Raw genomic sequence first — 14,783 nt, 5'->3', positions numbered from 1 at the left:
GCATGAAATGACAATTAAACAAGACATAATAAAATATAAATAAGTTAACATTATTTCATTGGTGCCCTGCTACATTATTATTGCTAGTATCTTTTTTCTTAAATAATATATTTGTAGTGTTTTTGGTCATACAGAATGGTTCTATTCATTTATTTCATTAAACTAATATAAAATTGTTTCTGCACTGTTCAATGTATAATTATTAATAACGTTACAAATGTGATTTTCAAACATTTTGAAGTCATATCAAAAACTGGTTTGAAAAAAAAAACCCCATATTTATATTACTAATGCCACCGAGTGTTAATGTTATAACATAAACATCATCGCCACTCTTCCATGGGTTTGATATGTTCATAATTGACAAATAAATCAAAATCCAAGATTTTTTTACGTTATAAATCATAAGAATACTATTAGTTATGTGTTATTATTTATGAAGACTTTCTCGTTTTTACCTTTAGTTTTTAACACAGTAACCTTTATACAGACTTGGTACTCAACTCAATTATACCGCTGTTAGGAACTTTATTCCCCGTTCTCGCGTTGGTACCACACGTGGCATCCTTCAGCAGACACGGTGCTCACCTGTACTTACTTACGGCAACAGGTGCGGTCGCTAATATGATTGAAATAAGATCAATAGTTCATTGAAAAATATATTAAATTGAATTTAGTTTACCGTACAACCACAACCAACAAGTTAATTTCAATTAATATTATTAACATTTAATGAAAACAATATTTTTTCATGTTTTCATGATCAAGTGTGAACATTTTAATTGCATTTTTTAAATGATGTATGATACCATCAAACTTTCAAGTTAAAATCGTAAGGCATTTAATGAGAGATTTTTTTAATGATTGATTAATGATAATGGTTCTATCTTATATAAAAAAAAAATTCCAACATCGATTTATTGTTTTTCTGCGACTTCAACCTTATTGTAATTGGTCAGATTTTTTGTCTACAGAGAAAAACATCTGACCAATTAACAGCTCCCTGATGCAAAATTACTTCCTGGTAGTTAAACAATTATCAACCTTATTGTTTATGATGTGTACTAGTGTGATGTTTACGAAAGTTAGTTAGCTATGGTAACATTTGTAATATTGGTGTATTGAGCTATGAGCTTAGCTAATTTCCAATTCCTATATCATAAAAGGGGTAGGTTTTAAGCGGAACGATACAATATCTTTTTTTTGTGTTGTGCAGGTCTGGCGATGAGATATAAAATAACGTGAAGAAAACTGCTTAGGTACGTAAAACACAAATGTTTAATCCCACATACATAACATACATGCCTTCTTGGTTTCTGGAAATTCTCATCTCGTACATAAAAATGACCATAACATTTTTTCTTTGAATATGTGATGACGTTAATAAATGTAATTGTACTGTTTATCTTGTGTTTGTTGATGTGTATAGGCCTTTATTCAATTTTACGAACAATTTAAGTTTTTGTTTTTTGTAAAGCACAGCCGAACAATTTCAACACATTTCTTATTTCATAAACTTATTGAGACCACCATCCACGTTTATAAATAGGCTATTTGAAGATTTATTAAGAAAATTATATTTATTATATGTGGATAATAATAAACAACAAACATATAGAATTAAATTAATACTATTATTATTATATGCAGTCAACGAATAGCTGTTGACATTATTTTCATTAAACAATCTGTTGATTTTATAATTTATTATTAAGACGACTTTAAGTCGATGTCAAGCTGTGCCAATGAATCAATATTGCATGATTTATACCGTCACACCAATGTATTTGGAATATGATATTTGTTTGTTCTTTTATTATTCTGTTATATGTTGCTTTCATAGCGTGTAAACGGATTTTATGTTTTTTTTTTTTTTTTTTTTTTATCTTATGTGGGTTCATCCCACTTTTATTTCCATACCACTGTTCTCTTTACATATATTTTTCACTATACACTATACATATCATTATATTTACAATGTTTGTTTAATCATCTGTATACATATACTTATTTAAAGAGTTTTATTCATTTGTTTACATATTATCACATTGATTACATAGCTTCCTCTTTTTAAACATATTATCTGTAACACATTTTCGTTAACAAGCTTATTTTTTTTTCTTACATAGTTGTTTTTGATTTTTTTCATCTACCACATTTTCATTTAACAATGCATATTCTCTGTTATACTCATTACTTACTAAATGTTTACTGTTAACATAATATTGTTCTCATCCTTTAACATTAATATTAATATTTTTGTTCTTTAATGTTTACAAAACCAGCAGATCCTTTTTTGCATCTATAACTTCTTAAATTTTCATTTAACTTTTTTACTTTCTTCTCTTATGTGGATTCATTCCACTTTTTTTTTTTTACTTATTTTCTTTAAAAAAAAAAAAAAAAAAAAAAAACTATTTCCATATATTATTTTGTTTATACATACATTATCATTTAACCACATTGATTACATAGTTTACTATTTTTATACATATTATCTATAACACATTTTCATTAACAAAGCTTATTTTTTCTTACATAGTTGTTTTTGGTTTTTTTTCATCTACATGCATATTTATTTCATACAATTATAATACGTTTATGTTTAATAAATCCATCCCATGGGTTTGTCCCATTTTATTTTTCTTTGGGTTTATCTATGCAAACATATGTTTTATGTGTTATGTTTTTATATTGGGAATTTTATTTCTGAAATAAACTCAAACGACGTCATCATCGTCAATCTTAATGTTCCAGTTTAAGGATGAATTCTAGCATGGGGTTAGTTGGGCACAGTGGATATGGTCACACTTTTTAGAAAGATAAAGACAATGAAGAGAATGGAGCTGTACTTGGTAGTTAACGTGCTTGCCTTCCAATCCCAAGGTCCGGGCTCTATCCTGACCTAGTGTGCCAGGGTTGTAACTCACGACTATTTCAAATCCACTCCCTACGCCTCAAATGACATTATTAAATAGTTTATTCATCCAGAACTTGGTGAATTACTCGCTGTTGGATGCGTATGAAATAATAAAATAAAAACAAATTTGAAAGATCTTGTACAGGGTTTGTGTGTGCGGAGAGAAACTATCCTCACGTAACGAATCCTGACCATATTGTTTATAAAACAGGCTAATTCCTATCTTCCTATTCTATTCCTATGTCCATTCTTCTAGGCTGATATTAATGTTACAGTTAATGTCAACTTTAAAAATATTTCAACCTTTGTTCTTAAAAAAAATTCCAACGTTGTATTTTTTTAGTGTTGCAATGTTGACGAGTACACTTACCAGCCCTTCTGTCAATTTGGAAAGGAGAAAGTTATTGTGTTGAAATATTACAAGATTAATTAAACTTATCACGCAAGGTGAGTTTATACAGGTACTACCAAAATTGAAAATATATTTCAAAACTGCCCTAAATGGGGTAAAAGCCTAATAACGATAATAAAAAGTGATTGATAGAACATCTGGAAAAATCTGTGTTTAATTTTACCTTTTACCGGATTAAAGGGGAATTCAAGTCCAAGTCAAATCAAATTATCTTTTAAAAAACAAAATATGAGAAGAATTAGAAATAAATATATATGATTATGACTTTATTCGACCTTATTCATGAAACACACCTAAGTTTATTTTCATTTTTTTTAAGAAGATTATGAAATAACAATAAACGAAAAGAAAACCATGCCCATGGGCCTACCGTATCTACTCGGTTAGGTATATAATTTACCTGAGATCTCATTACCTCGATAATAATCTTTCGCATTAAAATGTATATTTAACCAAATTTCCCTTATTTTAGGTGCATTCACGTTAGGGGTGTCTCAGTGAGATATGCATTTCAATATTGAACTTCCTTCCGAAGTAAAATTTAAATCTCTTTAAAATCCAAGTCACTTTAAATTCATCTTATCCAATCATTGAACTCTTTTGGCATTGGATAAATTGAGAACCACTTGTTGTAAAGAAGTTTTTGACTCCCCTCTGGGACGGGCATACCACGTCAAAACACTGACACAACAATTCATAGCTAATAAAATACCGATCATTTAAATCAAACCAATGTGCCTGGCGAGTTTGCTAATTGTATACGCTGTAGCGCAGAGACTTATAATACGGACACCGCGGTGCGTTGATGTTATAACTGTCGCTGGAAGGAACTAAGATGTTTCGGATGTTTAATGTGTTCCGTATTGCATATCCATAACATGTATGTTTTATTTACGTAAAGACGAAACAGTTAAGCATATTTAACGTGAAATTTACATTAATTAAGCTTGACGATTTTTACTGGAACAAAAACATAAAACGGACAACAAAAGGTTCATAATATCTAGTCCTTGAGGATATTTGACCGCGGGACGAACATCCTGACAATCAAATCATTAAGTGGAATCGTCAGTGCTTTATTCTTGGAACCGGACTAAATGTTCAAATAGCGTGTTATTATAAGGTAAGACAAACTTTCTTATTTTAATTTTTAGTAGGCTCTTTATTATATTAAAACATTATTATTAGGCCTATAATTAATAATATTACTAGGGCCAGGCCTAGTTGATTTAATGATAGATCCTATTGCTAATAACTAATTTTATAATGATTGCAATATTTTTCTTTAAAAACTTTCATTACAGTGCAACTGCATTGGTATGTTTTTATTGTTCTAAAATACTAATTTAATGGTCTATTTTTTCCATTCGGTCTTTATTCATATTTACCTATTATATAAGCGTATTTTTTTACTTTCTCTGTCTTCACTGTTGTTCTTCTTGTAAGTACTTCCAAGTAGTTCCAAATCACATTGCAATTAACACTTTTAGCACTATTTGTAGAATTGTCCCTGTCACTCGCTTCCGATCCTTTGCTTTTTCTCTATCCCTATGTTATTAGCTTAACCCTAAAGCTCTGTTTACACTATCAAACTTTATGTGACAAAAACATGTGATGTGGATATGATGATGTCATATCACTGCCATATCTGGTCATATCACTACCATATTTGGGCACATCACACTTCTTTTGTCAAACTTTGATAGTGTAGACATAAATGTAATGCGTGCTCTTATTTATTTGCACACTTTATTATCATTTCGTTTAATACTACTGGATATTGATAATAATTATACAAACATTAAATTAAAATTAGTGAATACTATGATACTTGAGACAATACTTAGGTCAATGGCGTCGTATGTACCTAATAGTAAGTACAACAGTTGAATCATAAATGTTCTATCCCTAACCGGTATACCAGACGAAGGGTTAATTCGGGTTAAGACGGATACTTCCGCAACATACACATGAATCAAACCTTGTCGCTAGCAATACTTACTTATAACATTATGCTTTTGATTGACGCGATGAACAATTATGGACAGCCGTATAGAGATCGTCTAAGGTCGTATTGGGGACGGACTTGACTGAGGGAATGGCCGATTGAAGGAAATGATGCGACAACCAACCGGTCAACAACCGTATAAACTGTAGGGTGTGTATCATCCAGCACAAAACAAGTTTATACCTAAAACGCATGACGCATGTATTCCTATTAAAGTTAAGTAAAACATCCAGACTCAATAACATGAGTGAGTGAAAACTATACACAGACCTGGAGGAATAGATACATTCTTATTCCATCTGTTAGGCTATAAATCTAACTCGTAATCGAGAAAAGAGAAGGGGTTACCTCTGTAGACATATAAATCGATTGGATGGATGTGCAGGCTAAACGAAAAGTTCAACTTGTTGTAATATAGTCCTGTGGTTTCTGCCTTGAAGCAATGAATAGCTTTAAGCTCTGCACAACAATACAATAATTTTATTAACTTACAGTTCTTAGGCCTAAACTAGGTGGTCATTTTATTGAAACAACTTTATAGTGTCAGGTATATTCGTCAACAAGTAAGTCGATGGGAATGGACGGTACCTTTTTATAATGTGAGAAAGTCCATTCAGCATTGATAAACTATTTTGGTATTTTTCTATATTTTGATTTGTTTTTTTAAATATATGCATATAATAAGATGACGAAGAAGAAGTGCGAGATTTGCAGTTAATTTATCTTTACCGATGAGACCAATGATACACTATCAAACTAGTTTGACAAAAAAAGTGTGACGTGCCCAAATATGCTAGTGATACAGCAGACTTAAATAATGGTAGTGATATGACATAATCATGTCCATATATATATGGGCACATCACATTTGTTTGTCACATAAAGTTTAATAGTGTAGACAGAGCTTAACATCCAGAAACAAGTTAGCGCGCGCTTGTAGAGTACGCCTATTTATTATGGTGTGTGCATCCAAGCATTAACGCGTATCTTTATTTTTCAGTCAATGTATTAAACGGAAAACGAGCATCAATACATTGATGATATCCTCCTACGCACAAAGACGTTAATTACTGTATAAGCTCACTGTTATGTTGTTCGTAATTGGTATTTCTGTCCCATGGGCCTATCTTCTTATCGGGGTCTACTGTAGACATAGACATTTTCAGTTGAACACTGTTGATAATGATAATATGCATCATATTTATCAGCTTTCGCAAATTCAATCAGAAAATAGAACGTTAATGCATGAATATCTACAAATGCAATAAAACTCAAATTGATTCTCAGTCTATGTATCTCCACATATGGAACATCGAGATCTTACGTGTATTAAACTCAAGGAAGCAGAGGCAGATTCAAGTCTATAAAAATGTTACTGCGTGAAAACTTTATCGATGACGCAAAAAACACCGATTCTCATCTAACTTGACAAACATAAATTGTTGCTGTACCGTATTATAGGCAAACTCGGAATACAGCATCCCATGTGTTTCACATGTGATGCTTTTATCATTATTATGTTAAGGGCTAGACACAGGCGTCACATGTACTTCACATGTGACAAATGTATTACAATATTTATATTTATTTGATTAGGCATTAGATAACAAGATATACTATTAGGCCTACACTATATCGATAATCGTGTGTTACGGATGCATCGGGTGCACTCGTTAAGATGTAACTTTTCATCATTTAGATTTGAAAAAGGTTGGTTTACGTTATCGTCCAGTCTAGTGATAATCCATACAATTTCGTCGCCGCTTGGATAATTACCGTAACCCTAACATATATTTAAAAAAAACTGAATGATTAACGGAGCAAAACGATAATATCAACAAAACAGCGTAGTGCACTTAATATGACTTAAGTTGGAACAATATGACTCATATCATAATAAACCATGATATCAAAGCTTCCGTGACAACATTCATATTTTGACCGTTTCAACTCGTTAACGAACATCTGCCTACATCTATCCTACAGTGTCAATTACAGCCAGCCATGTCCGAGCCTCCCATTGGATGCCATAGGCAGACGTTAACCGGTGGTCATAGTAAAAATATACATTTTCTAATGTAACAGAACATTTTCATTGTACATTAGTTTCTTTAATTATAGTATCTGTGTTGTGATGTCAGACGTTATTATGTTATAGTCTATTTATTAGACACTATCTGTAACCATATATTGTCCACTTTTCAGGCCTAATTTCAAATCTTACGATCAACATAATTGTGTTATGCTATCATTGTTACAACGTATAACGCTGGTGGGCTGACTATTATTAGGTCACATGTGGCAATTGCGTCTATTCTAGGCCTACTGGACTGCTTCAAGTATGATTCATATCGAAACGACATCCTTCTGCCTCCCTTCGCTTCTTGGCGACTGTATTGAATGTTCGTCTCGATAATAAGATGTTAAATTATATTTAATTTTTGTTTTATTACAGATGGAAGGTTCAATTTACTGCGCTCTGGTATTCTGTCTGCTTTTTGGACTGTCAACTCAATCCAATTCTTCGATTGGTTTTACGATAACTCCAGATGATTTTCTTCTTGTCACGGAAGGTGAAATAGCTAATGTCAACATCAACATATCAAACATTGAGCAAACAAATATAACAATAGTAAATATAGATGAAGACATATTTCAAGTTATCCCAGACGATAATGATGACCAGACCTTAGTTATGGAAAATGGTGACATACCAATTTTAGGTTTGAGGCTTGGTATTGGAACTATTCGGATTTTACTGACATTTCCAGATGGCGAGTCCGAAATTAATTATCAGGTCAAAGTTTTACGTAAATCCAGCGTGCTTGACTACGCGTTTACGTACACGCTGCTAAGTTGGATGATCGTGTCTTACGTAACTATGGGTACAAAGATGGATCTTAAAATAATCTGGGGGAAGTTGCGACGACCGTACGCCGTGGTCACAGGCATCGTCTGTCAGTTTTTGATAATGCCAGTTTTAGCGTTTGCTGTAGCGAACATTGTTTCGTTGGAGAAAGAAGAAACTGTCGGGTTGCTTGTTGATGGATCGTGTCCTGGTGGATGGCTAAGCAATGTCTTTACCTTACTACTTGACTGTGATTTTGTCCTAAGCCTAACTATGACGTTCTGCTCCAGTATCCTAGCACTTGGAATGATGCCGCTGAATATGATGCTGTATACAAAGCCTTTTGTCGAAGAAGGTGACTCTTTAGAGACACCGTACGCAGCACTCACCATGCAACTTGCTTTGATGCTTATCCCAGTTGGTATAGGCATCGTTATTCTATATAAATTCACAAAACTTGCGGACTTGTGTGTCAAACTGCTTAAACCATTCGCCTTTGGTCTAATTGTGATAGCATTCAGTTTGGGAGTTCCTTCGCAGATGTTCATTTTCAGCTCATCTTGGCGAGTTTACACCGCCGCGGCCATTTTCCCTCTTATCGGTGGCATCACTGGTTTCACCATCGCGACGGTGACACGAAGAAAAACTCCAGAAGCACTGACTATCGCTTTTGAAACAGGGGTTCAAAACAGTCTTTTAGCAACAACTATGGCCAAGTTATCGTACCCTCAACCCGAGGCCGATCTGGTTTGCAGAGTCCCACTGTTGATCGCAATTTTGACCATGATAGAGGGAACAATTATAGTTTTCATCTACGTCATATCGCAACATCTATCAAAGAGAGCCTACCAACCAGTCAATGAGGAGCCAAATGAACTAAAATCGAAAGAAGCAGAAGAAAATGGTAGACATAACGGTTGGACAAAGTTGCCACAAGTGTCAGAGAACAGTAGGAAGATATACATTGGAAATGATTTCTCAAGTGATGATCATAAAACAAAAGAAGATACTAAATCGGCTGACTGTGAGAATGAACTTACTCCAATGACAGTTCCATCCAAAGATTGTATTGAAGGACCAGAAGATGTTTAACGTACTATTCTAACTTAAGTATATTTTTCTATGCATTAGTAGAAGGCAGTTTACACTGGGTAAATATTATGCAGATAATGCTTACACATATTTGGTTAAATATGCCATTTTAATGTTAAACATAACACCGATTCACTTTGACCGAATATTTGACTTACGGTACCAGGAAAAAATCGCAACAAAAATAACCGAAAGTTAAAGTTAATTTTGTCTTCTTATAAGTGAAACCCTTATTTTATTCGTTTTTTTTTTATTAGGAATGAATAACTTTATTAAAACGTTATCTTTATTTTCCATGTTTGGGGGACAATACATCTTTAACGCATTGATCTGATGTGAAAAAAAACGTAACATTAACAAGCAACTGATCGGTATTCTGTTGTACCTGGTTGTACCATCCCAATATAAACCTGTGTAAAGCATATATATTTTTTACTTTTATTAATTTTTTTTACTACAGTATGTTTTTTACAAATGTGTTTCTTAACTGTCAAAGTGTGTCGAATGAACTGTCAATGTATAAAAGCTGTTTAATGTACTATATAGATATGTACTATATAGATATGTATATTCCATATTTTTGTTATTGCCTTGAAAATAGTGCTGATATTGTCTTTTGTGAACCGACACATTACGCTATGTAAACAAGGTGATTGTTTAATTACCTTGATGTATAATAAAGTACAAACAAAACAAAAAGATTTTATTTATAAAATGAAATGTTTATATGCAAAATGCAGTGTTTCCAGGTGGTCCATATAATCGGAGCATTTGGGTAGAATTAATTTAGATTGTTTAAGCAAAGTTGTTTCGCGCTTCCAAAAAAATATAGTGTACTGTAATTCTTGTCGACAACATAGGGCCGCGTTTGCTTCAGCGAATTGTAGTTATGCCCTTACGTAAATTTATATATAGATTATGAATATGACTAATGAATATTCATGTTTATTTTGTGACGTTTCATGAGGGGTAACCGGGCCGCGATAAGAAATACAGGCTTAGTTATTTACCCGAGTATGTTGTGTCCTGCCCAACAAAGTTAGCGATATAGTAACTGTTCCCATGAAACAAACTACTTTGGGTAAATGATAGTTGAACCGGTCCATCAACACATTTGGTGCGGTTCTTTCAATTTCGTAATAGGCCTATGCAAATTTTTACCAACAAATGTTATATCATGACATTATTTAGCTTGAATGTCTAATATTTTATAGATTTGTATTTTTGTACTTAATTTTTAGTGTCACTGAATTTAGAAATCTTAATTATTTTAATGCAGAATATATATTTTAGTTATAGATTTGTAGGCATACGTTTAGTAACATAAATATATTATAAACAAAAATACTGGATGAATCAATTGTCATAATGTGTGTATTGAAATTAAACAATTTAAATCATAAAGTTAATTTCGTTTGTGATTTTTTATGAGCTATTTCGTGCTGATTTATTTGGAGAACCTTTCTCTTATTGGATTCAGGGTGTCTAGAAAGGGTGTCTAGAAAAAGGGTGTTTAGAAAACTAAGATCTTTACCACTAGGCGAATGTATTCGCGTGAACGCATGCGTATTAATATTTTCACCTACTTTTTCACCTAGGTTTTCCAATTCGCGCGAATTTGCCTAGTAGGCTGAAAACAGGCTTAAGATATCTTGTTTTCTAGATCTAGAAAACTAAGATATCTTAAGTTTCCTAGATAATTAGTTTTCTAGATACCCTTTAATTACACCAAACATAAACATTGTATTGAAAAACGATATCATTCACTGAATTAGGGAGAAAGTTAGCCTAAAAAAACAACTTCAAAATACATTCCAATGTAACAAATATTTGTGCAATACGAACACCCCTTGAGTGCTAACATAATTATCGACGGAAATTGAACGGAAGTTCCGTTACTAAAGTTTCTCCAAAGAGCTTGAAGGTATTATGCATTGTTATAAATAATCTAAAAGATTTTTTCATCAAAATTATTTTAACATAGTAAAAGAGGGAATTCATGATTTGTAAGTAATGTTATACTATGTTAGGCCTATATATAATAATAATATATTGAGATAGGTTATTAATTGGATGGCTTCGTATTGCATCAGGTAACAGAAATAGAAAACTTAGTATCTGAGTATCCAGACACCCGCGTGGCAGCTTTAAAGTGAAATGTTTAAAAAGTATGTGACTAAATTTTCAATTGAAGTACCTTAAAAACATAAGGTACACTTTCGACCACACACATAAAGATTTCATTCCAATTTACAAATAGTAAATGGTTGTGAATTGAACTGAGGAGGAATTTAAAGTTTTGACTATTCCATTCAACTCGGGTGAGCATAATCTCTCCGTTCTAATAGTACAAAACATTTTTGTTATCTGTTAAACTGAAGTAAATAAAACCGTAACAATCACTCAGCCAAATTCACATCTTCCTTTTGGGGAAGGCACGTCAATTAAACTGCAGAGTTTTTAATGTTTAAATATTTATTGACCTATCACGTGGCATAACGTTTTTAACCAATTAAATCACAAGCAAATGCCGTGTTTTCCAGTGTTTCAGCTTAGTCTGAAGAAGAACAGGAGAAATTCAATCCTATCTGCTATTTAAATTAGGATTAGGTAAACTTTTTAATATCCCTTACGTTATACACTACAAAAAAACAAATAATATTCTGACCAACTAACTGAGTAACTATGCTCCTTTTATCACGTAGGCCCACGGACGTTTTTCTCCCTATAGTAATTTCATTTTAAACTTTATAAATGTAAAAAAAAAAAAACAAGCCGAACTGTGATAAAGCACTTTATAAAGTCTGCATAAATAAGCGATTTCCGTCTTCTTTACGATTGGTTAAATAATATGCACCGTTGGATCATTGTACTAAGGATTATGGTTAGATGAAGTTGTGACTATTATTATTGTTTGGAGGTCCATTTTGGATATAGAAATCATCTTTACATTGGAAAAAAACACAGGTAACGGTTAGACCCACACATAATACGCAACATTTGTGTCCAGCTTTTGGGGATTTCTTTTAAGCAAACCGGTTGTTTCAACAGTGAAGAATAGAAATTTGTTTGGAGAATATCTTAGTCATCATGTACGCTGCAGGCAACGTAGATTCCCCGGGAGACCGTGTTCACGATGCACGTGTACATTAAGTGCTAAGCCCCGAGGAAATCAACTTCAGAACAGTTAAAGTAGAGTATAACCACAAAACACAGAACTATCGCACATGGTCTTAGGCCTATTTTCAGGGGCAGACGAAATCTTGAATACATTTAGACCCTCGGGAAAATCAACTTTAAAAGGTCTAAAGATAAATACATTTGAGACAGCGTCGGGTAAAACACATTACCGTTAAGTTCATGAATCTATATTCAGGTACAGTAACAAACTTATAAGAAAATGTGTTTTAACTCTCAGGAAATTAAATTCAAGAGGTTCAGAGATAAAAGCGGCTGAGAAAGAGCTGGCTCGGTAAACTACCACTCACAACACTAAGGATATTTCTTATTATTTACTTCCAGATCAAATTATACTTAATCCTTTATCGAGAAGTTCGATTATACTTTTGTGACCACAGAACAAAACTGGTTCATTATTTAGTTTTTTGAAGAAACGGAACGTTGATTTGGCCGTAAACGGAGAAGTAATCGTGCGTTACTACGGTTTTGTATCGAGAAAAATATTTGGCGCCTTGACGGATTATTCAACTTCAGTACTGTTTCTATAGTTGTTGAAGCCAACGTATCGATTCGCAATTCGCATTTAATAACGACATGTAACGAAACCGTTGTTCTCTTTACGCATAGACTTATTTACAAATTTGATCTGTAAAATAGAAATTTAACTGAGACGACAATGGGTACTGGAACAAGTTATGCCATTCAAAACAAGTTGGGAGAAGGCATGTGTGGAGAGGTTTACAAAGCTTGGGATAAAAACAGCCGGACTTCCTGGGCTATCAAAACTCTTAAGCGTAGCAACTTTAACTCACTTAAAGAGCTAAAGAATGAAGCAATGAAAGAGATCGATGCTTTGTTGAAAGTTAAACATCACGAAAATGTTGTCAATCTGAAAGAGTACTTCCAAAAAGGCAAACACTTTTGTTTAGTGATGGAACTTTGTCGTGGAGGAACTCTCAATGATTTTATTCTTCAAAGACCAAAAGACATGGTGAACAATTTGAATTTTATGAAACAGTTGTCGTCTGGTGTGTCATTTCTTCACGGACAAGGCGTAGTACACAGAGATCTGAAGCCTGATAATATACTTATCGAATTTAACCATCTAGGCGATGCCGTGGTTAAAATTTCTGACTTTGGCTTAGCGAAGGTCTTCATTCAAACGTTCAACCCTTCGGCGCAAGAGAAATGTATATCAAGGAAATACATGAAAACTTGTTGTGGAACGCCATTTTTCCAAGCTCCTGAGACTCAAAATTTCCATTACACTCACAAGGCTGATGTATTCTCCTTAGGCGCCATATTTGCGTCAATGATGTTGAAACAACAAGTGCAAATAAACACGTCACAAGTCGGCGTAAAACGTGATCTGCTTGTAGTCTGCATGGGTAATCTGACAATTGCGGATTACGAGATATTTTTCAATATGGATTATGTCTTACCGTCTGATCTATGGATTAACCCTCACCTAGTCCTACTTCTAAACAGTCTTCTACGGAAAGATTATCACGAGAGGCCCGGCGCCGAACAACTACGATGTGCCATGGAACGAATGACAAACAAAGACGTGGAAACAGATATTTGGCGCGAACTTGCGCGAAGGAATGAAGAACTAGAAGAAAAGACAATTAAGAAAGAAAGAAAGCGAGAGAAGAAGTTACAAAGATTGAATAAATGTAAAAAATGTACAATACTTTGATGAGTTAAATTTTAGAACAGTACGGTAGGCCTAGTATTGTTGATTTCTATGTGGATTCGGGTGTTTACTTCACTTTTCCAGTCGATATTGTGCGCAGAATAAATGACGCAAAGCCGATAATATAGCCCTGACATCGTTGATAGCTAAAATGTTTAAAGCAATTTATAACGAAAGAATATTCGACATTTTGTAATCAAATCTTCATGTCACAAACAACATATATTCTGAATAATTTGTCATCGGGAAATCTTTTTCCTGATGTTTGCTTCAAACATCTTTTTTTGATTTCTTATACCATTTAAGAGAAATACGATAATTAGATTATTTCTCTAATTAGCCGTAGTTTCATTTTTGGAAAGTACAATGATCCTCTTTCCGGAACTGACATTAATACATGGCTTGAATTAATTACCGTAATGTAAGCATTGCAACATTGAAATACGCGTATGATTATGATTCAACATTCAAAATGACATTACTCATTGATACAATTAAATATACTACCGTACTTTTTCAAATAAACGCCTCGCTTAAATAAACTCCCCTCTAAAACCCTCCAAAAAATAAATAAGGTATATATATATATATTTGCAGCATTTTTTTTCATTTAAAGTGTAGGCCTAC

At 33.2% G+C, this 14,783-nt stretch overlaps 3 protein-coding genes across 3 annotated transcripts in view; 2 read left to right on the top strand and 1 right to left on the bottom strand.

The window, feature by feature from the left end:
- LOC140047266 (protein odr-4 homolog) overlaps window positions 1–14,783 on the bottom strand; it is a 38,347-nt gene that overhangs the window by 22,011 nt on the left and 1,553 nt on the right. The window lies entirely within an intron of this gene.
- Window positions 3,975–10,672, top strand: LOC140047263 (ileal sodium/bile acid cotransporter-like). Its single transcript, XM_072092171.1, has 2 exons — window positions 3,975–4,455; window positions 7,796–10,672. Exon 2 carries the CDS (start codon window positions 7,796–7,798, stop codon window positions 9,278–9,280), a length of 1,485 nt encoding a protein of 494 aa, XP_071948272.1. The 5' UTR covers window positions 3,975–4,455; the 3' UTR covers window positions 9,281–10,672.
- On the top strand, window positions 13,036–14,584 carry LOC140046309 (myosin light chain kinase A-like). The gene has a single exon (XM_072090897.1). It carries the CDS (start codon window positions 13,137–13,139, stop codon window positions 14,157–14,159), a length of 1,023 nt encoding a protein of 340 aa, XP_071946998.1. The 5' UTR covers window positions 13,036–13,136; the 3' UTR covers window positions 14,160–14,584.

The sequence above is a fragment of the Antedon mediterranea genome, chromosome 4, assembly GCF_964355755.1.
Source record: "Antedon mediterranea chromosome 4, ecAntMedi1.1, whole genome shotgun sequence".
Taxonomy (NCBI): Eukaryota; Metazoa; Echinodermata; class Crinoidea; order Comatulida; family Antedonidae; genus Antedon; species Antedon mediterranea.
The sequence above is the reverse complement of the archived record's forward strand: the minus strand, read 5'-3'. Positions and strand labels throughout refer to the sequence as shown.

Excerpts from the sequence above, each read along its gene's own strand:
- LOC140047263 (XM_072092171.1), top strand. The coding sequence starts at position 7,796 with ATGGAAGGTTCAATTTACTGCGCTCTGGTATTCTGTCTGCTTTTTGGA.
- LOC140046309 (XM_072090897.1), top strand. The coding sequence starts at position 13,137 with ATGGGTACTGGAACAAGTTATGCCATTCAAAACAAGTTGGGAGAAGGC.